At 36.6% G+C, this 25,048-nt stretch overlaps 1 protein-coding gene across 1 annotated transcript in view; it reads left to right on the top strand.

Moving 5' to 3' along the window:
* SNX29 (sorting nexin 29) overlaps positions 1-25,048 on the top strand; it is a gene marked incomplete at both ends in the record, with an annotated part of 84,268 nt that overhangs the window by 48,733 nt on the left and 10,487 nt on the right. The window contains 4 exon segments of the mRNA XM_010156495.1: positions 459-575; positions 3,380-3,435; positions 4,243-4,324; positions 18,768-18,908. Of these exon segments, the coding sequence (XP_010154797.1) occupies positions 459-575; positions 3,380-3,435; positions 4,243-4,324; positions 18,768-18,908 (396 nt within the window).

The following is a 25,048-nucleotide window of genomic DNA, read 5'->3' as shown; positions in this document are numbered from 1 at the left end:
ATCCTATTAAAACTCCAAGTAAGAGTGCAGAAGATATTATTCATGAATTACTCATGGAGTTTAATGTAGTTTGTGCATTTTACATTATTCCCAATTCAGAATAGTGTGATTAGTTTGTAACTGTTGATTGCTGTGTTCATCAAAAAACTGGGAACAAATGTTAATAGTGTTTTATTAGAATCAGTTGCCATGGGTTTGATCTTCTCTGGTAAAACTAAAATTGGACATAGAGTTGTATCGTGTCCTATTAAATTCAGTTTCAAGGCATGAGTCAAAATTACTGTAACAGTGTCGGTTCTTAATAGTTGGTTCAGACTAATGCATTAGCAATGAGATGCACTACTTGGGGAGTATGGTAAAACAAAAAATATAATTAAAACTTGATATACATGTGCAAAATGACTTGTCTGGGGTTTTTTCAGTTTAGAACACAGTTATTTCCTGACGTTGTTTTTCAGGTAGCTGAAATGCATGGGGAACTGATTGAATTCAATGAGAGGCTGCACCGTGCTCTGATGGCTAAAGAAGCCCTTGTGTCCCAGATGAGACAAGAACTAATTGATTTGAGGGGGCCGGTAAGTGCTTGTTTGTTACGATGTAGAATACCATCCTGGAATAAGCTCAAAACCATTACTCATGCTAAAATAAAATTTGTATTATAAAGAAATAACAGCTAATAACACTTCTGTCAAGAATACCTTACTTGGTATTTCTGATAGTGTTTGATTCTCTTTAGCAGAATTGAATGTAAAATTGATAATTCAGACAACAGAATTGTTCTCTACCAACTGTTGTTTCACTTTGACTTTTTGTGTTAAAAGATTGAGTTAAAATTTGAAAATGAACAGGGGGAAACAGAAGGAGTCAAGATGTTCCCAGTAGTTGTCCTTCTTCTGAGGGAAGCATATTGTGATAGTTTTTATTCATATTATTACGTGGTATTGCTCCTTACTTTGTTTGCACTGGAAAAATTCCTGCCCACTTTATCATAACATTTATGTAAAGTGGCTGATGACATTTCTGTGTGCATTAGTGAAGCAGGATTATGCCTATAATTTTCAGCTATTTAGATGGAAACAGTCACATTATTGTGTTAAGAGATGACAAGTGATACATCACATGCGTATTATAGCTGTACTTTCTTACTTGGGAGATAGCGGATTGTATGTCCCCGTTCAGAGATTTTGTTTTTAACCAATATCTCCATATCCTAATCCAGTAGTTAGATACTGATATTACATTCTAATCTATTAGATACTGAGACAAAACTGATTCCTAAAACCTTTTCAGAAGTGGAAATGTTAATATATTTTTAAGGGCTAGCTAAATGCTAGTCGTTATTGGTTGCTGTTGTTCAAAATGAAACTGAGTTGGATACAGTCCAAAAAACTGTTGCATTATTCTAAGAAGTGGCTCCATTTTAATTATATTAGTAAACAGAACTCTGTACTGATAGTCTATCTGTTATTTAGTAGACTTTAATTAGAGCTTCCAAAGTTGGTAAAGTAACTGACAGAAATTGTAGGATACACATATTTGATTCCCCCTTTCACTTGTGTGAAAACATCAGCCAGGTTCTTCACATTTTGTTACTAGAATAGTGTATGATTTACAGTTTGTTATAAAAATAGCATCCACAAACTTCACTGTCTTCTTTTAATGCTGATAATCAATTTTAATGGCTGTAACGTATAAATTAATTGTTCACAATGATCTTTCCAGATTTCTAGTTATTGGGTTTCAGAACTTCTGCAAGAACCAGAGGAACATAAAAAGTGTAAGGCTTCAAGGATATGTGGAATTACGTTGATGCAATGTCTCCCTTTGTTTCACGTTACAATGAACAACACTTCAATTATCATCTCCAAATCAGTAAATAATCTGTTTCAACATAGATGTGCATGGACTGAAACTCATTAATGTCATCCTTTTTCTTATTTCCAAAGTCCACACTCTGGTTTTGAGGTTTCTATGCAAAACTTCTACTGAAGTTAATTAAAATAACTGGTTGTATCTGGTGGTAGGATTTGCCACTTCAGATACAGGCAAAGAGAGGGTGCAGGCTGTAGGCAAGATAGAAGAATGTCTGCTGTCTGGCACAAGAGCCCTGGAAAGCCAGGCTGTGTGCTGCCACTGGAGGTGGACTGGACTGTGAAGAGAGGAAAGCTGATGGCGGTAATTGAGAGAGGTTGTACTGGCCCTTCCCACCTCGTTCCTCCAAAAAGGGCAGCAGAGAGGTTCAGCACTCCATATATATGCCCTGTATATATGCCCTGGAGCTGTCTTGGCTCTGCACAGTTCTTTTTCTCTTTTCCTCTTTTCCTTTCTCTGGCAGGAATGAGTTAGTTTTTGCTGAGCCATATCCCTTTAATCTTGGGAAAGCAAAATTCAGTTTTGTGTTGTGTATTGGGAGGTCTTGAGCTGGCCTGTCAAAACATCAGGGAAGTAAATTTTCTTTAGTCCCCTTTGAAATTTTTGTTTGCTTTTCAGTAACTATATATTGCTTTAAAAGAAGCAATAGTATATATTTGTTTTTTAGCAAATATTCTGAAAAACAGTAATATGCATGCCACAAACATTATAGAGATACACTGAACCATATGTAACTAATGTACTAGCTGTCTTGGGAAGTTCACAATTATAGAGATACACTGAACCATATGTTCAGTGTAGAAGCTGTCTTGGGAAGTTCACAGCTTTTAGCTGTTTCTCTTCATCAGAACACAGTAACTATTCTGAGTTATGCGTTACAGTTTACAGTAGTTAAAGGATAGAAGATACCCTTTTATGTTTAACCAGCTTTAAAGTAAGGTAAAAAGCTAGTGCAATTTCAGTTGTAAATGCACTTTCAGTCTTGTTTTCTCACAACTGCTGCTTCTTTTGATTCTGCAGGTGTTAGTCCATCATTGCCATCTTTGAACTTTTGTAGTTTTATGTTTTGTAAGAACACGGCTAGAATACAATAATCAGGTCTTTCTCTTAATGGAATGTTGGTTGTAAAAGAAAGTGATCACTAGGTATTATATCCCTCATCTTTTCCCATAAATTGTTTATACATGCAACGAACTTTGTTGTACCATACTTTGGTTATAAAGACCTAATAATGATGCTTTTTTCCTGGATTTCCTACAACTTTCAGAATTATATGATTTTACAAAATTACAATTATTTTTTCTACTAAACTATAGCAGATTCTAACATGAAGAACTCACGAGGGTGATATATTCATAATCATGTTGTACGATTGTTTATTTTTCTTTTATCGTTTCTCATTAACAGGTTTTATTGACATTTAAAAAATTGAATGTTGAATTGGAATTTCCTTCATAGAAAGCATAATAACCAGTGTATGGGAATTATTTCTGTTTTGTAAATACAGGTCCCTGGAGATTTAAGTCAAACATCTGAAGATCAGAGTTTGTCAGATTTTGAAATGTGAGTTTCATAATACACATATTTTTCTCTTCATAGTGTCTTCATGGAAAAAAGAATAAGCAAACAGATTTGATAATTGTCTTTTCCTGTATTATTTCCAATAACTGCATTCTCAGCTATGGTGTTCTGTTGTTAGAAATTATGGAGAGCTGCACAGTCCACGCCCTTGTGTAGTTTTTAATAATGTTAAATGCAGGGAGTTTAGACTTAAGATTCTCTTGGTGCACTAGGTCTTGGTATTCTAACAAAGCACCAAAAAGTTACTGTTTTCTGCTGATTTTGGTTTGATAGATGCTAGATGCTATTCATAATGTGATGGACTTGCTAATTTTTAGAGAATAACTCCTCATCAATGCATAAATGGAAATGGTTCTCCATAATTGTGCTCTTCTGTTATTTAATGAACTTGGGTTTTTGCTGAGTTTTGGGGACCAAAATGCTGAGTTTGTTGAAATGAATAGTTTTTGTTTCATGTGTGTAATCAAATGTTGTCAAATCACACTGGGGAGGGGGGGAAATTTCAACCCCCTCAAAAAATACAAAACTCCCCCCAAATCCCCCTCCCCCCATTCCCATTAACCCACAAAGGGAATCGATTCAGTACTTTTTCAGTTATGTTAATTTTAGGGAACACTTTCAGATACATCAAGTATAAAAGGTTCAGGCAAAATTTCAGTTTTTCTGATACTCCATTTGAAATGTTAAATTGCTTTGTTGCTCACTATCTAAATCACTGTCGGTAGTTGTTTTGTAATTCTTTTAGATAAATATGATTCCCTATTTTAGTTTGTTCTCTGTCCTTCTCAGATCAAATCGTGCTCTTATTAATGTTTGGATTCCCTCAGTCTTTCTGCGTGGAAAAGCTGCTAATGCATTCCATGTTTATCAGGTAAGTGGTACATCTTAACACAGATGCTGTGTAAAACTTTCTGACTGAAATGGCACATTTAAATACTTTAAAGATCTCAATAGAATAAAAATCTCAGTACAGTAACTTCACATATATTCACCCATAGGATTGTGTTGATTATACAAATAGCATATTTTGAGGGTTGGCTTAATAGTTTCATACCGTAAAAGCATGCTAATAAGATGATTGCATTGGCCAGGGGGTACAACAATTCAATATTAATCAGTGATGCCTTCTTCAATAGGCATGTACGTATTCTAGTTCAATTTTTGGGATAACAGATGAGCAGAAATGTTGTTTGACAGCCAGATGTGGCTTACTGTAGTAGCTCACTCAAAACCATTTTGAATGGTGCAGCAGGCCATCACTTTGTGCCATAGATGTGTTCATAGTGTGTTCTGTTTCAGCTGGTCTGAATTTAGGGGTGTGCGCTCTAGCTTGCCTTGTAGTTGTAGCAGTGAAGTCCAGTGCTGTTCTTTGATTACTAGGTTCTCGGTTTCAGAACAATTAAACCCTCCTTAGATAGAATGACAGGGCAAACGTTAAACACTCCTTAATATGCTGTCCTAGGCTGTTTCTATTTCTTTATTTTTGGGTTATTAACAGCTGCAAAATTTTCCCACTTTTGTTTCAGCCACATGCATTTAGCTGTGAACAAGATTTCTGGAGCTTTTTACCATTCCTCTCACTCGGAATGATGATTTTTGTAGTATTTTGAATAATTTATGAAGTGTTGGCAGGAAAAATACAGGGAAACACCCACCTTTCAGCCAGTAAAAGACAATGAAAAATAAGACTTTATGTAATGGAAAGGAAAGCTAACAACACTGAGCAATTAGTAATTTGTTCAAAAGCATTGAATAATCAATCAAATTCAGATTCATGAGTGTTTGTGGAAACCTAACTTGTTAAGTGTGATTATTCTTGTCTTTCTGGCTGTCACATATTCCTCCACTCTGCTGTCACTGGCTACGCATTTTCAAAGCCAGACACCAGTCTGCTAATGCAGGAATTCCTAGAAGCATCAATATCCCACCCTGCCACATCTCTGTGACTCTAATGATGATGTAGTTCTGTGACCAGTAGAAGAGCTCTGGTTTCTCCTGCTTGTTTCCCAGGACGATTTCTTTTATTCTTTCCATCCTGCTGTGTAATTTCTTAGGTTTCTCTTGTTCCTGTCACCATGTACCATTTACTGGTCACATCATCTACCATTTCCTCACCAGGCTGGTCTGCCTGTTGGCAGATATCATCTTGTCCCACTCTGCCAGGTGGATTTCATCTCTCCCAGCAGTCCTTGATCCTTAAAGACAGTCCCATCATTGTCAAAGCCAAATCTGTCAGTGGTACCTGCTGTGCCAACAGGTATGGATCCACAGGATCCGCCTGCTCCTTGAGCACTTTGTCCTTGTCCCCAGTGCTGTTCAGTCACCCTTCATTTGGCAGTAATCTTCTCTGGAACTAATGTTGCTACCTGTGTGGTAGCAGAATGGTACCAGAATTTCTACATTCTCTGATTTTTTTTTTTTTGGAGTTACGTGTGCAGTACAGATTGATATGAAGGCACCCAGTGAATATCCCTTTAATTTTAAGTGCATTTCTGACAGTTCAGGCCTGGCACACATTAATGATGGTGAGGAATGACGCATACCAGTACTATCTGTACAGCATTAGGTTTGTGTCTTTTTAATGTTGCTGATATCTGCTGTTAGGGGAAAGATGGGAGAGGGGCAGTATGACCTAGTAGTTGACCTTATCTTTTCCTGATACTCAGGAAAGCTTACGTGGATGCGATGAACACAATTCCACTTTTCTTTCATATTTATGTGAAAAGTCAACATAATTTCTAATTATCAAATTGTGGGCATGAATTGTTGCAGTGGGAGACTTACTGCAAAGAAAAGCAGTGTACGATCTGTGCTGTGTAAACTGTGAATAAGAAGTAAGCTCAAAACTATGGCTTTCTCGGGTGTGTTTTCTGCTGGTCTGTTGCTCGCACAGATTTTCCTCCTCACTTGGTTGGTTAGTGGGAAGCAGAAACAAAACGATTGTTGTGACTGCTTGTGGTTGAGTGGAGGGTTGAGCTATAGACAGTTCTTTAGTAAGATATGCTGTGGTAGATGAAGGAATGGGAGGAAAACTGTCTTTGTATCCTGTTAAAGGTTCTTATGTTCAATAACAACATTACTCCTGCTTAGGGAGGCCTTCTTGTTTAAAATGAGATGCTGCCAGTTTGGAGGGCCTGAGTGGTTAAATGGCCAGAAGAAACATAAGAGGAAATGAAAGAAAAGCACCTAAGCACGTATCTGTTTGAGAAAGGGTCATGGAGAATGTGCATCTATTGCAAATAATTACATTTTTATCAACAGTTTTAATTTTGTTATTTGCCTTTTCAGTTGCATTCTCTTGGGTGAATGGGAAGAGTCCTTTTTTATTACTAAACTTGCTTTTGTATTTTGAGTTTTGTTAGTGTTGTTCCTACGAAGACATGAACCAGAAACAATTTATTTATAAAATAGTTATCTAATATGACAAATATATCCTTTTTTTAAAAAATAATAAAGTGCTTTTCATTAAGGTATATTAGAACTGGATTAAAAAAAACATCAATTCTTTGAAGAATTTAGTTTATTTTTAATTTTACGATATCAAACATAGTTACTAAACAGTTCAATGCTTTTCATTCAGTTTGACTGTACATGGCTTCATGAAAGTCTGGAAAGTGTGCAGAATTCATATATACTATAGGTGTTCTGCACATTCTTTTTCAATAGGAAAAATATTGCGATAAACTAAGCTTCCCAGTTTGTAAGAGGTTCAGGGCTTTATCCAAAATCTGCTGAAGGGAGCAGAGGGTTAGATATTACTCTGTGGTACTGTGGTTAAGGGGCTAACTACAGTAACGTGTACAAAATTTAGGCGTTTTTAATGTGCTTTTGTACCTTATTTCTATTTATCATTAGCATGGCATTTTAGAAAGTATGCTTTGCTGGTACAGAGTGGGGTTTAATAGACTTCATCCGTCACTCATCATCAATGGAAAACAAAGAACTTGTGATTGAAAGCTCAGCCTCTCGAGAGGAGGAAAAAGCAAGCAAAATATTGCTAGATTCTAAAAGACTGAAAATTGTAGCTTTAATAAAAGTCTCAAAGCTGTCTTTTTCTAAGTTCTATATGTTCACAATATATACTTAGGATGTTGGGCATCCATAGTATGCAAAATTCTCATTATTAGGTGTAATTGAGAAACATGCAAGTTCTTCTGAATGTGCTCTATTTGTTATCTGTTCACACTAGTAATTTATGGGTCACATGTAATGTGGAAAGTTAGAAGCGTCTGTCTAGACTAGACATAGAACGTCTGTGCTCAGACTCGTCTTTAATTACAGAATTTCATAGAATTCCTGTGCTGAACAGTTGCGTATTCACTCCACTTTTTCTTTTAATATTTATGAAAAAAAGCAAGCAAGAATTACATGTAGAAGTGACCCAAAACGTCTATAATTCCTACTAAACTTTGATCTTGGTACCTGCTGAGATCTTTTCTTGTGGAAGAATACATTAATGGCATTCCTACCGGGTTTTGATCTCAGTAACGGGAGTATGACAGGGAAGAGTAGCTGTCTGGCAAATAACTTTGTTTTGTGCCACTGTGCATGTTAAAAAAAGAAAATTTCGTAAACAGACATACACTCTGTAGCATAGCACTGTGAGGAAACACTTGAAGTGATTGCCACATCTCTGATCAAATATGTAGTCATTTGGTTGCTGTATATATATTCTGCATTTTATAGCTAACAGGAAAGCATTAATTTATAAAACTTCGGAATAGCCCCAATAACAGCAGTGTGCATTTATCTTGTTAAATCTCTGCCAAAACATGTGCTCCTGATTACAGGGAATTTGATTCAATATTGAAATTGTGGAAGAGGATATTTACCAGGCTACCAGTATGTAATGAACAGACAAGGACTGGGAGTGACAATTAGGATAAATGACTGAGCTCATCTCTGAGAGTCCTCTTACTCATAATAAACATTATTTTTAGTGCCTTATCATTTGTTTCTCCAGTTGCAGAAAATGCATGTGTAACTCTTTGTATGTGCTACATGAGGAATTGCTTGTAGTGTATCCCTTTAAAGAAAAGTAGCAATATTACAGAACATTGATATCATTAAGGTCATTACCAACATCTTTTGGAATTCAGATTTCTCGGTGATGACTTGAGCTTGAGATGTAAAAACTGACTCTTGGTTGTGCTGGTTAATTCTGAGAAAAAGATGTCAAACTTTGAAGAAGGCTAAAGTGTGCCAGTTGAAACAGGCAAAGTTTGAAACTTTGGGTTTGGGTAAGCATAATTTTTAGATATCCTAACTACTTATGACTGTACTTAAAGCTACCTGGAAATTAACCTTAAGATGCTTGCCTGAAAATTAGATCATATGCGTAATAGCATAGAAAATTAGATCATATGCATCTTACCTCAATAGTTTGAGGTAAGATGTTGCTGCCAAATGACGATGTTACAAAAGGACATGGAACTTGACCATTGCTTTTCCAGATGCAGTTCATTTAGATGTAGTTCTAACATGGCTTGATTTCTTCTGCATTTTCTGTTATTAGAAAGCTGAAGGCATTGTCCTCCTCTCCTCTGCTGTTATGAGCCACCTTGTTAACCTCTGGTGATTTGAAAAGCATAGAATGGTTTGGGTTAGAAGGGACCTTTAAAGACCACCTAGTTCCAACCCCCCTGCCATGGGCAGGGACACCTTCCACTAGACCAGGTTGCTCCAAGCCTCATCCAGCCTGGCCTTGGACACTTCCAGGGATGGGGCATCCACAGCTTCTCTGGGCAACCTGTCCCAGTGCCTCCCCATGCTCTCCAGGAAGAATGTCTTCCTGCTATCTGATCTAAACCTCCCCACTTTCAATTTAAACCCATTACCCCTTGTCCTGTCACTACAGGCCCTTGTAAAAAGTCCCCCCCAGCTTCCTTGTAGCCCCTTCAGGTACTGGAATATGCTATAAGGTCTCTCCAGAGCCTTCTCTTCTCCAGGCTGAACAAGTCAAATTCTTTCAGCCTGACCCCATGGCAGAGGTGCTCCAGCCCTTGGATCATCTTCATAGCCTCCTCTGGACTTGCTTTAACAGGTCCATGTCCTTCTTATGTCGTGGTGCCCAGAGCTGGATGCAGTACTCTAGGTGGGGTCTCACAAGAGCAGAGCAGAGGGGGAGAATCCCCTCCCTCGCCCTGCTGGCCACACTTCTCCTGATACAGCCCAGGATACGGTTGGCTTTCTGGGCTGCCAGTGCACACGGCCGGCTCATGTTCAACTTTTCGTCCAACTGTCCTCCTCAGGGCTGCTCTCGATCCACTCTCCACCCAGCCTGTCCTTGTGCTTGGGATTGTCTTGATTGTGTCTCTCTGGAGCAGTTCACTTGATGGTGAGAGGAAGATAGTGTGCCTGGGCAGACTTACTATGTCACATTTATTCTTGATGCACTTTAAAATTGTGGTGCCTTTTCTGTCCCTTTTTGCTCATAAATACATATTTTCTAGCAGAAAATAAACTACTGCTTACCTGTCTTGTGCCTTGGTAATGACCAGGAGAGGGTAGAAAGAATTGCAGAGCACCTTAGACTTTGGAAAAGTATGAACCTGTCAGTTCCACAGTATCTGCCATCTTTTTTTCCTGGAATTACAAATGCTTATTAAGAATTAGGGAAAATAAATCTGGGCAGCTGTGCCTCTTTGATATCAATGCCAATTTTGCTTTGGTGCTTCTTAAACCAGGAAGAGAAATGAATGACATGTTAATTTGCATATCAGGAGGATGCGACCTGGACAGAAGAATAGACTCCAGCAGGAGTTTTGTTATAGTGCTTGCTGTTTGAAAGTTTTTGTTTAATTTAATGCAGATTTGTAATGCTGTTTTGAAGGGTAGGCTTCAAATGTCATGTTCAAAGACAGAACATCTTCAATTGTTAAAAAAATCCAGATGTTATTATTCAGTGAGTAGAGAAGGTAAAGTTTCTAGTTCCAGTATACTTGTCACATAGTTTCAACCACCCGATGGTTTCTTTAATTTCTGTTATGGATTAAGGATTCTGGACAAGCTCAGAAATAAGGTTGTGGACTCTGCAAGCAAGCAATATTTTATAAAGAATCCTGTTAGTTGTAGAAATTGTAATCAGACCACTGTATTTGCAGAGTTACACGGCACTCTTGCAGTAATGTTAAACTGGCAGCATTTACTGGTTATGAATCATAAGAATTTTAAAACCGAGGTCTAGAAACATAGCCAAATTTTATGGTCAGTTTGAATGACTGCTGCTCACACTGTCCCACTGAACCCAGATTAATGGCACTCTTGCAGTAATGTTAAACTGGCAGCATTTACTGGTTATGAATCATAAGAATTTTAAAACCGAGGTCTAGAAACATAGCCAAATTTTATGGTCAGTTTGAATGACTGGGTTCAGCGGGACAGTGTGAGCAGCAGATTAATCACTGCTCACAGTTTAGCCCCATCTAATACTGCCTTAAAAATTAACGGAGCCGCAGACTTATATGGTTCAACTGTGGATGTTACAATTAGATGGTGTATAAATTTAATGAAAAAGCTATATAGAATCAGGTGTGCAGTTGTTAAGTTCAATTAAAGAATAATTTTTCACTTGTTTTCTGAAATATCACCATTTCACAATAATTGATGAACTTACAGATGGCAGTAAATAAATGGTGACTACAGTAAATAAAGACAAAAATAAACATTGTGATACAAGGCTTCTAAAAGTTAACAGATATTTAAGGCTGTGTTTTCTCTTGCACTGTGAACATCTTCTGAGGACCAAGATCCCTACAGAGAAGAGGTGGCTGTAAGTGTTGGGGAGTTAAATTTTGTCATTCCCTAGGATATCATATGGGACTTTACCTGATTAATCTCCACATACAGGTCATCAGGAATTCAAGGATGAAATAGCTGAAAACTGACTGATAAATAGCTTCTGGCTTGGGTTCCAAAAGATTTTTGAGTAGCTAATCTTGAGGTGTTTTTTAAAAGGGTTTTGGGAGGTCTAAAACCCAAGTTGTTGAAGTAATTAGGGAAAGGATAGAGAAACAGAAAACTGTCATGTATAATACCTGGTTTATCTGTGTGCGGTTCTAGTGAAAAATGAAGCTTTTTCATTTGAGTAACGTATTAGAAATTCTCAGACTGCAAAAAAGACAAGTTGAGAGGGTACTAGGATAGCAGTCTGTCAAATCATGAGAGACATGCAGAGATTTTTAACTGTTTCAGAATGCGGTTTGGAGCATCTATTGAAACTGCAGGCTTGCATTTTCAAAATGAGTGCGTGACAGTGTTTTTGTCCACAACATATTATTGGGGTGCAAGGCACGCTGTCACAGAGCTTGTGAATACTGGAAACCTACACGTGCCTAAAAAATAATTGAGCTAATTAAATTGAAAGGAAATAAATCTAGAGAAAGACATGACTTCTTTCTCAGGAAATCCCTGGATAGCAATTTTTCTGAAGATGGGCAACTTTTCTGGATAAATGTCACTGTACCTTTTGTCCATATTTAAGCATATTTCATAATTCACTGAAGAATTTTCTTCACTGTTGAAACCAGTGTGCCTTGCAGTAACAGTACAGTGGCAGAAACTTGGAGGTCATGGTGTAGCATTAACTAAACCTGAGTTACCCTTGTCTACGCTAAGAATGACTAATTTAGTCCTAAAATGGAAATAATAGGTGTGATTAGGAAATGTCTTTCCTTCCACTAGTCTTTATCTTCTGTGCATGGGAAGCTCATTCTGATGTTTTCAGAAGCACATCCTCTCTCTTTATACTTACACAGCTTTGTTTTGCCTCAGGTTTGATCTTGACTATTGTCTTGCCATTCATTAGTGCTCACACATTAGTAGTGTAATTAATTTTGCACCTGAGTAAAAAGATTACTTAAATGACCAGTTGATGTCCTTTTTATGAATCAACAAATAATAAGGATTATTTAGGCATTATTGGATGCAGTTATCTGGGCTGCAGCAGTGGCTCAAGCTAGATTGTCATAGGAATAGCTTGTAGCAGGAGCATTAGAACAATTAGTTACCCATTTTGAGTCCAAAAGAAGCTTCAGAGGTTTATTCTCTTACAGAGTTTGTGATGGCTGCTAGTAAGTGCAAACCGATTCGTTATAAGCATTAAAGGACCTAGCCATATGTGACAAACTACAATATTCTGTACAAAGTAATAGTTACGAAAGCCTAAGCCTGTGAACAGACAATATGAGGCAGCTTTGTAAAATCAGGGTGGTACTGACAAGTCTTCTCTTACAAACATCCTGTCTTCTCTAACTAGTTGCTCTCTGATGGCTGCTGTTTGTGACCTGTGCAGTTTGATGCTCATCTTTTTTGTGACTCTTTTTGTGGGGCAGATGTTACTCAGCCTACCATTAGAAAAGGATTCTTGTCTAGTGTAGTCACGGGGCTAAAGAATCCAGATCAGAATAAAACCAAAATTTTGCATTTACATTTCACCTCTAGATGGTGATAGTTAGTTGCAGTTTCTTTGGTGCCTGTGAAGCAGTATGATTATTGCATCAATATTATTTTGCTATATTTCTCAACTGTAGAGTATCTTGTTATTTTCTGCATACATATGGATTCCACTTCCCTGTGAAGTGTACAGCAAATGCTATTAGTCATGCCTTTTGTTGCTGTAATTACCAATGGCTGACACTTAAGATAATGAAACTGAGATTTTGTGATTCTTAAAGTGATATCAATATTTAAATGTCTACTTGCAAATCTGCCTTGTTTGCAGAAAAGTAAGCATTTTAGATTAAACTAAATAAGATAAACATGTTAATCAGGCAAGAGTCTTTCTATTTGCATCTGAATAGCACCCCCACACCCTCCCCCCCCATTATCATTAAGAAACATTCTTTTCCTAAAACTTTTTTATTCTTTTGACTCTCCTTGGTCTTACGAATATTGACCGATACATTTTCTCATAATATTCCTTCCTATATTACCTTGTAGTAAAGCCAATGCTCTGTTTTTCTCTCCAATTCCTCTCTGAAGGGAGAGCAGTATACCTTCATATGAAGGGGCAATTCACAGTACCTGAATGCTCCTGCTTGAACACAGAGAAGAATTTTCACAGAAATGCCACATAAAAAGACATGAAGAGAACAGTATCTGATACTCAAGAGTTTTTTAGGGGGAGGGTGCCCAGCAAATTGTTTGGGTGAGAGAGGAAACAGTGAAAGCACAGTCTGGGATCTGCCAGATGTAACTGTTGAGCTAGCATGGCCTTAGTATTTCATTAAAGGATGAAATCTTAACAATGGAATGCGGTGGATTGGCAGTTAAAATTGATGAAAAGTGGGGAACAAATTGCAAAAATTTGATCCAAAGTTGAATTTAATTTCCCTGGCATATGAGGAGTTGGATTACTTTAGCAGTTGCAGCACTAAGCAGGCAAAAACCAGGAGTCGTCTTCTAACCATATTCCATCTCAGGGCAGCTTGGGGCCAGTAGAGAAGAAAATGGCCTAGAATGATTGGTAGAATTTGGGAGAAAGATATGGCCAATGGCATTCTGAAAGAGAGTGGTTTGAGGGTGCATGAGCTGAAAGGGTGAGTGTCCCACTTTTTCCATAATGGGACCTGAGAATGTCTCAGAGAAGTGTAAGAGTAAGCAAAGGAGAGAAACTTTTAAATAGCTGGGACAGGGGACTGTACGAAGATGAGAACAGTCTTTGGAGGCTTTGATAATTATTTATTTTCTAAAGGAAACTGTAATAGAGCTTAATGCATTGATGTGCTTGTAGAAATGCTAATCTGGATGCAACAAAATGCAAGGAAAATAAAAGTAGAATTTCAGGTTTCAAATTATTTTATACCTCCTACAGAAAGAAGAAAATAATTTATATCCAATAAACAGCTAGAATAAATAACTGTTATCTTATTTGTGAACTGATTGTTGAGATGTCCTCCTTTTCCTGGCAGAGCACCCAAAGTACTTGGAGAAAAAGCCAGCAGTTCTGTTACTTCACCTATATTCTCCTCTACAGAAACTTCTTTCACTGCAGTGGTTGCCATGCATTACAATGACTGTGTCAGTTCAAGTGCATGCTTGTGAAATGGTGTTTATTATTTTGGGGTATTCTAAGTAATATTTCACTGTTAAAAGGGGCGAATTATGTTACTGAGTGAAATCTTGTGTGCTGATTTGATTTGTATTAAAAATAAAAAAGATACTGACTCCAACCAGCAAAAGCACAGGCATGCTGCTTCTGTGCTGTACTGTCCGGTCACTTTAGTGCTGTTTTCCTTGATAGAAATAGAAGTGTGACTACACAAACACAGTGAACGTAATTCTGCATTTATGTAATTGAGTGGACAGGCCTAAAATATGTAACATTTTTCTGTTTAGTCAAAGAATATTAGCTGCTTTTAGGGTTCATTCATCGATGTGCGTTCTCTCACATATTTGACACTCTATTGTTCATTTTTATGAACGAGTTATTAAAAAGTTGAAGATTTAACATAACAAAATATAATATAGTGTTTATAGTCTTTGTGCAGGTAGATGAAATGGTCTTACTGAGATAAAAGCTTGTTCAGTTTAATTCCTGTTATGTCTCTGTACGTAGAAAGGCACACAAAAAGCTGCTCATATCACAGCTGAAAAGTTTCATTGTTCGGTTTGTTTTTCATTTCAGTTTGTTTTTCATTATGCAGAAATTCTTAAATTGGATCATTTTCAAAGAGGGAACTTAACCATAAATGCAGTCCTGCAGCTGTGTGAAAATATAACTTGCATTTGTATTCATTTCTCACACTTTGAAGGTAACTTTGGAGAATTCAGCTTGAATTTATATTCTAAACAGAATCCCATTGTCCTGAAGTGAAGTGAGAAACCAATCTGGTTCTTCCTGTTTTGCTACATACTTCCCCTTTTGGATTCATACGTTTTAGTTCTTCTATATGTTTTCAGAGCAGAAATGATTTTGATAAAAGCTTCATGAATAGATTGAAATCACAGAATCATAGAATGGTTTGGATTGGAAGGGCCTTTGCCTTTTCTTCTGCTCAGGCTTTTAAACACAAGTAGTGGTGAACTGTGTAGGGTTTATTCTTTTCAATACACAATCATTAAACTAGTGCTTTCAAATCAGTTCTCAAAAGTTTGTCAGCATTTTGGGAATATTAAGTTAGTAGATAGTTGGCTGAAAAATTAAGTGCTCTGAAATTACAAGCAACAGCTACTTATTTTTTTGAGATACAAGAGAATATTAAAGTAAAATCTTTTGTCTACAGTCAAATAAGCATTCTAGCAGTGATTTTGATTTGATCGTAACATGTTCATTACATTGAAAATTACTTAATTAGGTTAGGAAGTGGATTATTTCAGAAAAACATGGGCATTTGAAAGGAAATGTAGTCATTTGGAATTGATTTTTAAATTGATCAGTGAATGAGCTTAAGAGTCGTCCTTTCAACTTTCTGTAACGTGATCTTAAAACACTGTTCTGTAATTATATGTCCTATGTTAAGGTATTTTCAGTAGTAGAAAGTAGTGTCACTAGGGTACAGCATGATAATTTGGGACAAACAGACACAAAAGTGTATTTGGCAGCTACAGATTTTATTGATTTCCCATTAAAAGAACATAAAGGAAATTGTGGATACACTGAAGGAATAGTCCTAATTACTTTTAAAACAAATTCAAAGCATCCGTCTCAAGTTGCTGGATTTGGTATTATTTCAAAACTTTGTCTACAAAGGTAATTGTTCTCTGTCATTCACTGTGCTGAATTTGTATGATCTGCATTTGATTTAAATGAGGATCACTGTGTGCCTTGTGGGACTAGACTGGAATAAGTTTATCCAAGCAGTTTTATATTTAGGATTTACTTTGTTTGATTTCCCAACTGAATTTGCATTAAGTGTATTGAAATACCTTGGCTTGTGAATAATATTCCCTGTTGAGATAATAAAGCTTTAAATGTGTACTACATCATGAACTTTAATATGCTTTTCATACTCTGTGTTATGATTGTAAATAAATTCAATATGGCACAGGGCTCCAAATGTTGCATTTTCATTTCTTACTTTCTAAAAGAAATCAAAATCTATGTACACAGAAGAAGAGAAAGAAATGCTTTAAACTGGTTTAGCTAAGAAATTAATCTATGATTTTGCAGTCCTAAAGAATTTCAATTACAGTGTACTGAATTCCTTAATTAGTTAACTGTGGGTTACAGCTTAACAGGTAATATTAAACTGCATGATTCACCAAATCACATGTGCAAAGATAACTGCTTAGTTAAATTAGGAATTCCATATTAAATAACTTGGTTAAAAATAATTTAAGCTTTTTTGTTATCCAGACTCCCCATGAGGAAGCTGAAATACGGATCTTTGGAATGTGTACAAAATTTCAAAAAATATGGTGGTTGAAGCAAGAATAGGCAGGGAGAGAAATTAGAGCTGGATGAATAAAGACTATTTAGTGTTGTTTTTACTACATTAATTTTATTGAAATTATGCAAAATACTTACATTTCCTATTTCCCTTCATTTTTCTTCAGAGGTGTGCTGAATCATTAATACAGATGGCCCTATAGGTATTGAATGATCTTTAAGCTGGTTTTATTTTCAAAATGAAAAAGAATTCTCAATGCTTCTTGTACTCATTATAGTGGTTCCATCATTACAATCTCTGAATTCTTGTTACCACAATTACTTGAATTTTTGTTTACGTATGCATTTATAATTCACACAATACCCTGACTGTCTTGTATTCTTAGATGTGCTAATTTTGGAATTGTGGTACTAATTTTTTGTCATCATCATGAAACATGATGAAGTACAATAGTAACAAAAATAGGCTTGTTATTCAAGCGAATCCAATACTATGAATGTATGAATATATTCGACAGTGAAGTATTATAACTAATATTAGTTATATTAGTGGTGGCAGAAGTGGCATGGTATCTGCATGGTATAATTTATTGCGTGTTGTTGCTAGACAGGATCCTCCTATAAATTTGAGAAATGAGGTGTCTGTAGAGATAAGAGGACTTCTTAAAGACCTAACCAAAGGGAGGCTGCACAAGCTGCTTTTGTGGGAGAGGACATTCACTTGACATCACTGGATCTCTGAAATACCTTGAGTCTTTAGTAAAATTTTGGGTTTTTTCCAAAGATTTGGCAAATCTGTAGGAGAATGACCATGTTAGTGTTTCAGTCATCAGGAAAAGCTCCAATTCAGTGTTGGAAATGCCCACATCAAAATCCAAGTTTCATTTTTTCCTAGTATTCACAAAAACGTAGTTACTGCCCACTCTTCGTGTGATGGTTGTTGGTGTTGCTTTTCTACATAAGTGTTTTCCTGATAGGTGCCTTACATCTCAGTAAATTACTGGGTTTTGTTGGAGAAGCAAGGCAGTGCAGTGTCATCAGTACTATTCCAGCTTAATTTGTGATGCAAAATGCAGAGGTTATTAACACACACATGAGAATGAATGAGCTACAGATTCCACAGACGCAGCCAAGGAAAAGGTCACTCTGGATGTTGAGTTCTGATGTTTGGTTTATAGTTTCTGGCTCCTGCTATTTCAGCATTGTTTTGAACTGTGGGCTCATTTCTGTAGAAGAAAGGTTATTCCCTAGTAATCAATAAAATCTCAGCTTTCTGTAAGTACATTTCACTTCTGCACAAAATTTTCCTAGAGAACGTGAATATTTAGCATGTAATTGGTAATATGCTCATGAAATAGTTGAGTAGCAAACAAAATCAGAATCACAAAAACTACAGCTGTGTTAAATTATACTTAATGTCCTGTATAAGCAGAGAGAATGAACTGTGTTTATTTCCCAAACAATAACATTTCTAGATGAGTTTTTAATGTAATTTTTTTAGAAAGTAAATTAAGTTTCATACTTTGGATAAAATTGTTTTGCAATTCTGATGCTACAGAGCTAATTTACTAAGTTGGGAAACTGCGCTGAGTACATAGAAATCAATTTTATAGCGGTATCAAAATTTTTTATGTGGTCACTGGCTAGTAGGATATGCTCGAAACCATGGTAACAAAAAGTGCTAATATGGTTGCCCAGGAGTCATGTTAAAGTGAACAAGCTGTGTGTGTCTTGATTAATATAAGAAAGAGAGGAAAAAAAGAGAAGGAGAGGGAGGAAGGAGAGAATCAGATTAATGACCTGTACAAGACAAACAACAAATGTACAGTGAGAGATGTATCTATGGACAAGTGGTCATGGAACTTCTGGTACCATTGCATCATGAATGTGGAGGTGTTATCCACAAAGCTTTAAAGTGTAAAGGATACATATTACCTCAATGGTTTGTCTTTAAATTATTTCATTTCCTGTCTGTATTTTGCAGGTTTATATTAGGATAAAGGATGATGAATGGAATGTTTATCGAAGATATGCAGAGTTCAGAAGCTTGCATCATAAATTACAGAATAAATACCAGCAAGTGAGGACTTTTAACTTTCCACCAAAGAAGGCCATCGGAAACAAGGTACTTAAAAGAACTCGTAGTATAAGTAAGAGTTGTGGAAAAAACCTTTCCTGTCCACACAGGCATAAAAAGAGGTGACTGTCATAAATATTTTTTACACCTGCTAGACAGTACCTGCTATTTTTATACAGACTTTGCCCTCATCAGCTGCAGATTCACTGATAATGTAGTTAATGCATTGATTTTTCCACTCACTGAAAAATAAACTGTTCTTATAAATTAAATATTAATGACATACACAGTAGACATATGCACAAAACCCCAAAAACTGTACTGGACAGCTCCACATCTAAAATGTAATCTCTACTCCGTTCTTTTCAGTAAAGGCCAGCAATTAACACTGGTCAGTAATTCATTAAATATTTCAGTAAATTTATAAAAGCATCAGTCTAAGTTCCTTAGATTTCCTGTGCTGTTCAATGACTGCTCTAAGTTTTTTGAATCAGCTTTTTAAAGGCATTTGTGTGCTTAATTTCCATGATCTGCATCTTTGTGTTTTAGCTCTCCCATTTTAAAATGGGAATTTCTGCCTTTTCCAATCATATAGGGATTTTGCAATCAATACAGTAAATATTGTAGTATGTATGTAGTAAATACATAGTACCATGTAGTTTAGTCCTTAATGACCAAAACCTTAAAGTGTTCAAGAGCTTATACACATTGCAGTATACATCACAAATCCAGTAAGGTTGAGAAGTAATCAAAGTAATTTTCCCTTGCTGTGCAGGAATGATCTGAAAAAGTTTTTTAAGTATCACAAATAAAATACTTGAGAATTATATCATGCTCATGACTAAAAACATATATACTAAACCACTGGGCGCTTCAATCAGCATTCCTAGTGTTAATCAAAGTTTTTAGCTTGGTTTTGCTCTGTAAAAGTGAGTTAGGTCAGCTTGGCACATGGGATAGGAATTGAGTAGTAATGCACATGATCTGGAATAGGCGGTGATATAAATATATGTGGAATTTATCAATAAAACCTCTAGGTCTGTTTGCTTGGCATAAAGTTGGGAGTTAATGTAGTTCTTTGCCTACCAGCCTCGTAGATGAAAGTATTTCTGAGAGCTTTTCTGCCTTTTTTTTCAAATGCTAGATGATTTTCAGTTTTCATTTCAAGTGGATAGTTTTGTAATAGAAACAATGTGTTTTTGTCTTTGTTACCTAACTAATGAAGTGATGGAGTATCAGCCACTTCAATAAATTACAAAAGCCTTCTTTTGAGCTTTTCTTGATAGTCTTTTGTCCTTAATTACTTTAAATACTAATTGAATTACAACTTCAGTTGCACAATTGATGCACACAGAAATTATCAGTTGAGCAACTCATTAAAAAATTTGCATTGCTTATTCCTTCAGTGCTTTAGCTTTGGGCCAAAATTATACCTTAATCGTGCATAAACCCACAATCACTTTCTGTCATATCAGATCTCAGTAAAAACATCTTTTTTTTACAGTAAGAAATAGGTGCTATCCATTGCACCTCTGAAAGACTCCTATGATAAGACATAAGCCAGTTGTGTAATTGGAATTGAGTTATCATGTTTACGGGTACCTGCTGTAAATCACTTGCAAGTTGCAAAGTGGCGCTTTCAGATCAGCTTTGCATGCTCTTACCTCAGGTTGTGGCGCAAGAGCACACTGTGTCGGCAAATGCTTGTCCTTGTAGTGGTGCTGTTTTCTATACCATGTCATAGATGTATTGCATTTAGGAATATCACGTGTCTTTATGCATGTTTATGAGGGATTTGTGTAGGCTGTTACATGTGCAAATGTTTGGTAATAAGCATTAGAAGAAATACTGTCAATACTACCTTTCTCAATACTGTTTTTTTAACATCAGTGGCTACCAAAGCATGTTCCATTTTAGATATGCTGTTAGATCTAAAAAGATCTTTTTTCCTCTCTGACAGAGAATTGCCGTGCTTTTCCTATTTCTAGATTAATCAATACAATCTTAAATCAGTGCTTAAAGAGCAGTTTCAGTAGCTAAATTCTGCTAACAAAAGATTCTCTATTGAGTTTACATCAATATGTGATTTTTCAGATCCTTTACAAATCCTCATTGTTATTAGAGGCCCACATAACATATTGGTAAATCATAGTCCTCTCTGTAAGTGGCTAAAAATGAGTGTTTTACAGTTTTTGGAAAACGGTGTTGCGTGCTTTTATATTCTTCAGGTCTGTACCTGAATGATGTTATTAATTGCCTATCTTCAGTACATGGTGAGGCTAATGAAGGTATATGTGTGTATATATATGCTTGTTCTAAATGTTAGGGGCATTGAAAGAGGGTTGTGCTGTAATTGATAAGTCCCTCGATACCAACACTACATTTGGCATTAAATGTCTCAGATGAGGGAATCTCCAAGCCCGCAAGAGGACACTGTGTCTACAGCATGACCTAGAGCCACTTCTGCAGAGTCACAAGATATATCCCCTGTTTTGCTTTGCAGTATATTGGAGCTCTGAGGAGGGAACTTGACTAGAAGAGAGTAATGGAGAAAAAACACTTATGGAAAACTATTAATTTTCATGCATAATTTTCCTGCTTACTGCAGTAGAAGTCAGGGAGATCAGATTCAAATGCAAAGTTGCAGAGTTTGACACATGGAAAATGAAAAAAGAAGCAAAATTCCAAGTCAATGAAGGTTCTAAAAAGTGAGAAAATCAAGTATTTATTATTGCATATATATTGTGATCAAGTAGGAATGAAATCTGGAAATATTTAACAGTTGTAAAGCAATAGATTAAGAATAATACTTGTATTAATTCTAGTTATTGTTTTTAATGGGGTTTTTTGCCTTTCATTTGTTTCTCTTAACTTGGGACAATTTATCTTAACAGTTCATCTTCATGATCTTTCAACAAATGTAGGATTAGAAACCAGCTTTAGTGCATGAGGAAACATAATTTAAATATACAGAAAACTAGTTAGAAAAGGAACAGAGAAGAGGCAGTAATACTGCTTTGGACAAGTAACCTTTTCTCAGTTATGAAGAAGAGGGTGTATTTGCCTTTCAGGTTGGTAACCTTATTTTCAGTGTACAATTAACATTTGACTGTAGTAAGTTAGAACTAATGTAAAGCAATGAGAAGAATAATTTGATCTATAAATCTTGCTTTGTATCAAGTCAGAACAGATAATTACTGAAGGAAAATATAACAATAATGCTTGCAAGACTCCATGTATTAAGTTTCATCCATACTACTCCTCATGCTGTGTCTTTTCTGCAGTGCTGGTAGCAAATAGTTATCAAAATCTGTATAAGTAGGCTATCCAAGAATAAGTCTTCTTCCTTCAGTTTACAGACAAGAAAGGTATTTGTTCTTTTTTGTTGCATGTATAAGAGAAACGCTATTTTATATGTAGGTATATATACCAAGACTTGTAATTTCAAACTATGGTTTTCTTGCACAGATGTTTGTCTTTTAGCTAGCCTTCAGGTACTTGGGATCTTTTGAGTTCATACTTCCATTATCACGGTTTGTCTTTGTGACTCCTGCCTTCCTGTCAGGTTCCTAATGTCCAAAGGACTGGTTTGGTGCCATGAGCCAGCACACTCTACATCTAGAGTGTGTGCGCCGAGTTATGTGAAGCTCATGAAGAGAAGCTTCATACGATTATGATACTTGATTGCAAAGGGATATCTGTGTGCTTTTGCATAGAGGTATAGTTTAATTTTGTTCATTCAGGACGCGGCCTCACGTTTAGCTTCTGAACCTTTGTTGGTGCTGTTTTGGTGTCTCACCTCTTCAAGTGTTGCTTTCAGAATAATGGTTAAGTAATAATATGTGAGTATTTACTGGACCTGTTATTCTAAATTTTCGAATATTGCAATGTCCTTAAAATCTCAGTTGCTACTTTTGCATCATACAGATTCTGACACTCAAATAATGGATTATAGTAACAGAGTAAACATCTAATTAAGTATCCTCTTGCAAGGGTATTGTCCCAGTAGAGGACATAGCAAAATAGAAATGGTTCTTTGCTTCCATTGAAGATGTGAATTCAGTGATTGTCTGAGTGTGTAGAAATTGAATAAGGTAGCTTTCCCCTAAGTGCTGACTGCATTCCTTCTTTGCTTTCCTTTACAACATCGGATACCTCACGTGGAAAGAATACACAGCATTTTTCTGAGATTAGAAGAGAGTGGCTGTGCCATGACTCCTCAACTACATGGGAGCAACAACAGAGAAATCTAAAATAAGTTTTCTGTCTAGGAGAAAATGTTGAGAGCAACATCGTTGATAATTTTTAGCCCATGCAGATGAAGTCTGTGAACTGTTTCTCTGTCCATAGCTTGTTTCATGCCCAAATGTTAGTTCAGTAAAGTAAACGTGTCCCTTTCACCTATCAGTGAGTAAGCTAAATTGTAGGGGATTTTGTGTATGTAATTATTCTAAATTATTTTAAGTTTTATGTGTATGTATCTTAAAAAAGTGCCTGTTTTTATATGCATATACACACATGTGTACGCATATGACGGCATTGAGGATATATATATGACGTTGGATTCTGGAATGTATCTTGTAATTCTGCCAGTTGGATTTCCCAGGGATTTTATCTTTCTCCTATTTATGTCAATGAAAATAGTGCCTTTGCACTAACAGTGCAGATGGCTTCCTTCGTTTTTTTCCCCCTCCCGCCAGCATAGCTGCTTTTTTATCAGTGTCTGGTCTGCTTGCCTGTTGCTGAAGATAAGGAAGACTTTGACAGTCTGCAGGATAACCATTTTAGGATTAAAAGGTGTAGAAGGTAAAGATTTTATTGCAAACAAAACAGAAAATAGCTTGTCTCTTATGCTTATAATGTTTACTGTTTTGTTTTTTTTTTTTAAGTTTACCAAGTAAAGACCTGTCTGTCTGTGTGTGTATATATATAATGTGAAGTAATTGGAAACCATTCAAATTAGACTTTGAATTTTAATGTTTTTGCTTTTAAGGGTTTCACATTATGCTGTTGATGTGTAACCCCTGTTACGTTTTTCCTTACTGTAAGAAGTTGCTCTGCCATTTGGGCCAGCAGGTCCTCTCTATTAAGAGACAAGTACCTTTTTAAAGCTGCTTTTTAGCCCAGGTGATGGAGGTAGTAAACTCCCCTTGGAAAGGCCCAAGAGGAGGAGCATGAGAGGAATACGGTTTTTTAAGGAAGAGTTCCCCCGTGTTTGGCAGCAGGAAGCAAGGGAAAAGGCTACAGTGCTTTTCGTCATGCAGAGGTCAAGGAAACAGCACTGTCCTTTATTATGTTGCAGTTTGTGGCTGAGTGGTAAGCTGGCCACGAGGTTTCCCTGAGGGGAACCTTTCTGGGTTAGGGACAGAGCTCGCCAAACCAGCTGTTCAGGAACAAGCCCCGCTTTTCTAGTATTTTTCAGAATCAGGTGATGGAGGTAGTAAACTCCCCTTGGAAAGGCCCAAGAGGAGGAGCATGAGAGGAATACGGTTTTTTAAGGAAGAGTTCCCCCGTGTTTGGCAGCAGGAAGCAAGGGAAAAGGCTACAGTGCTTTTCGTCATGCAGAGGTCAAGGAAACAGCACTGTCCTTTATTATGTTGCAGTTTGTGGCTGAGTGGTAAGCTGGCCACGAGGTTTCCCTGAGGGGAACCTTTCTGGGTTAGGGACAGAGCTCGCCAAACCAGCTGTTCAGGAACAAGCCCCGCTTTGCTAGTATTTTTCAGAGACCATGATGCTACTTAATTTTCTTTTAAGGTTATTGACATACTCAATAAAGCCATTTCTTCCTCCTCAAGAAGACCTGTGGATTTGCTCTACTGAGTCACATTGACAACACAGAATGTGAGTTCAAAATTCAGTGCTTACTGTCCTGTGCTCACTACATCACACAGTACATTATGAAGTTTGTAGACATAAATTAACACAGTATGTATTTTGCTGTTGTGATCCAGTGAAAGTGAGATACTGTTAGCTCACAGATGAGCATGCAGGACTGACAGAAACAAGGAGCGAAACTTCCTGCATCTTTAAGATCTGGAGACGGGCCTGTGTTCATACTTTTTCCAACTTCAGTACTATTCCAATAAATATCCTAGACCATCACATTCATAAAAATAGTACCAGTCATTGTAGACTGATATGGAAAACCAAGTTCCTAGTTGAAAGGAATTAATTCACAAGCTGCATGC

The sequence above is a fragment of the Eurypyga helias genome, unplaced genomic scaffold, assembly GCF_000690775.1.
Source record: "Eurypyga helias isolate BGI_N326 unplaced genomic scaffold, ASM69077v1 scaffold5950, whole genome shotgun sequence".
Taxonomy (NCBI): domain Eukaryota; kingdom Metazoa; phylum Chordata; class Aves; order Eurypygiformes; family Eurypygidae; genus Eurypyga; species Eurypyga helias.
The sequence above is the reverse complement of the archived record's forward strand: the minus strand, read 5'-3'. Positions and strand labels throughout refer to the sequence as shown.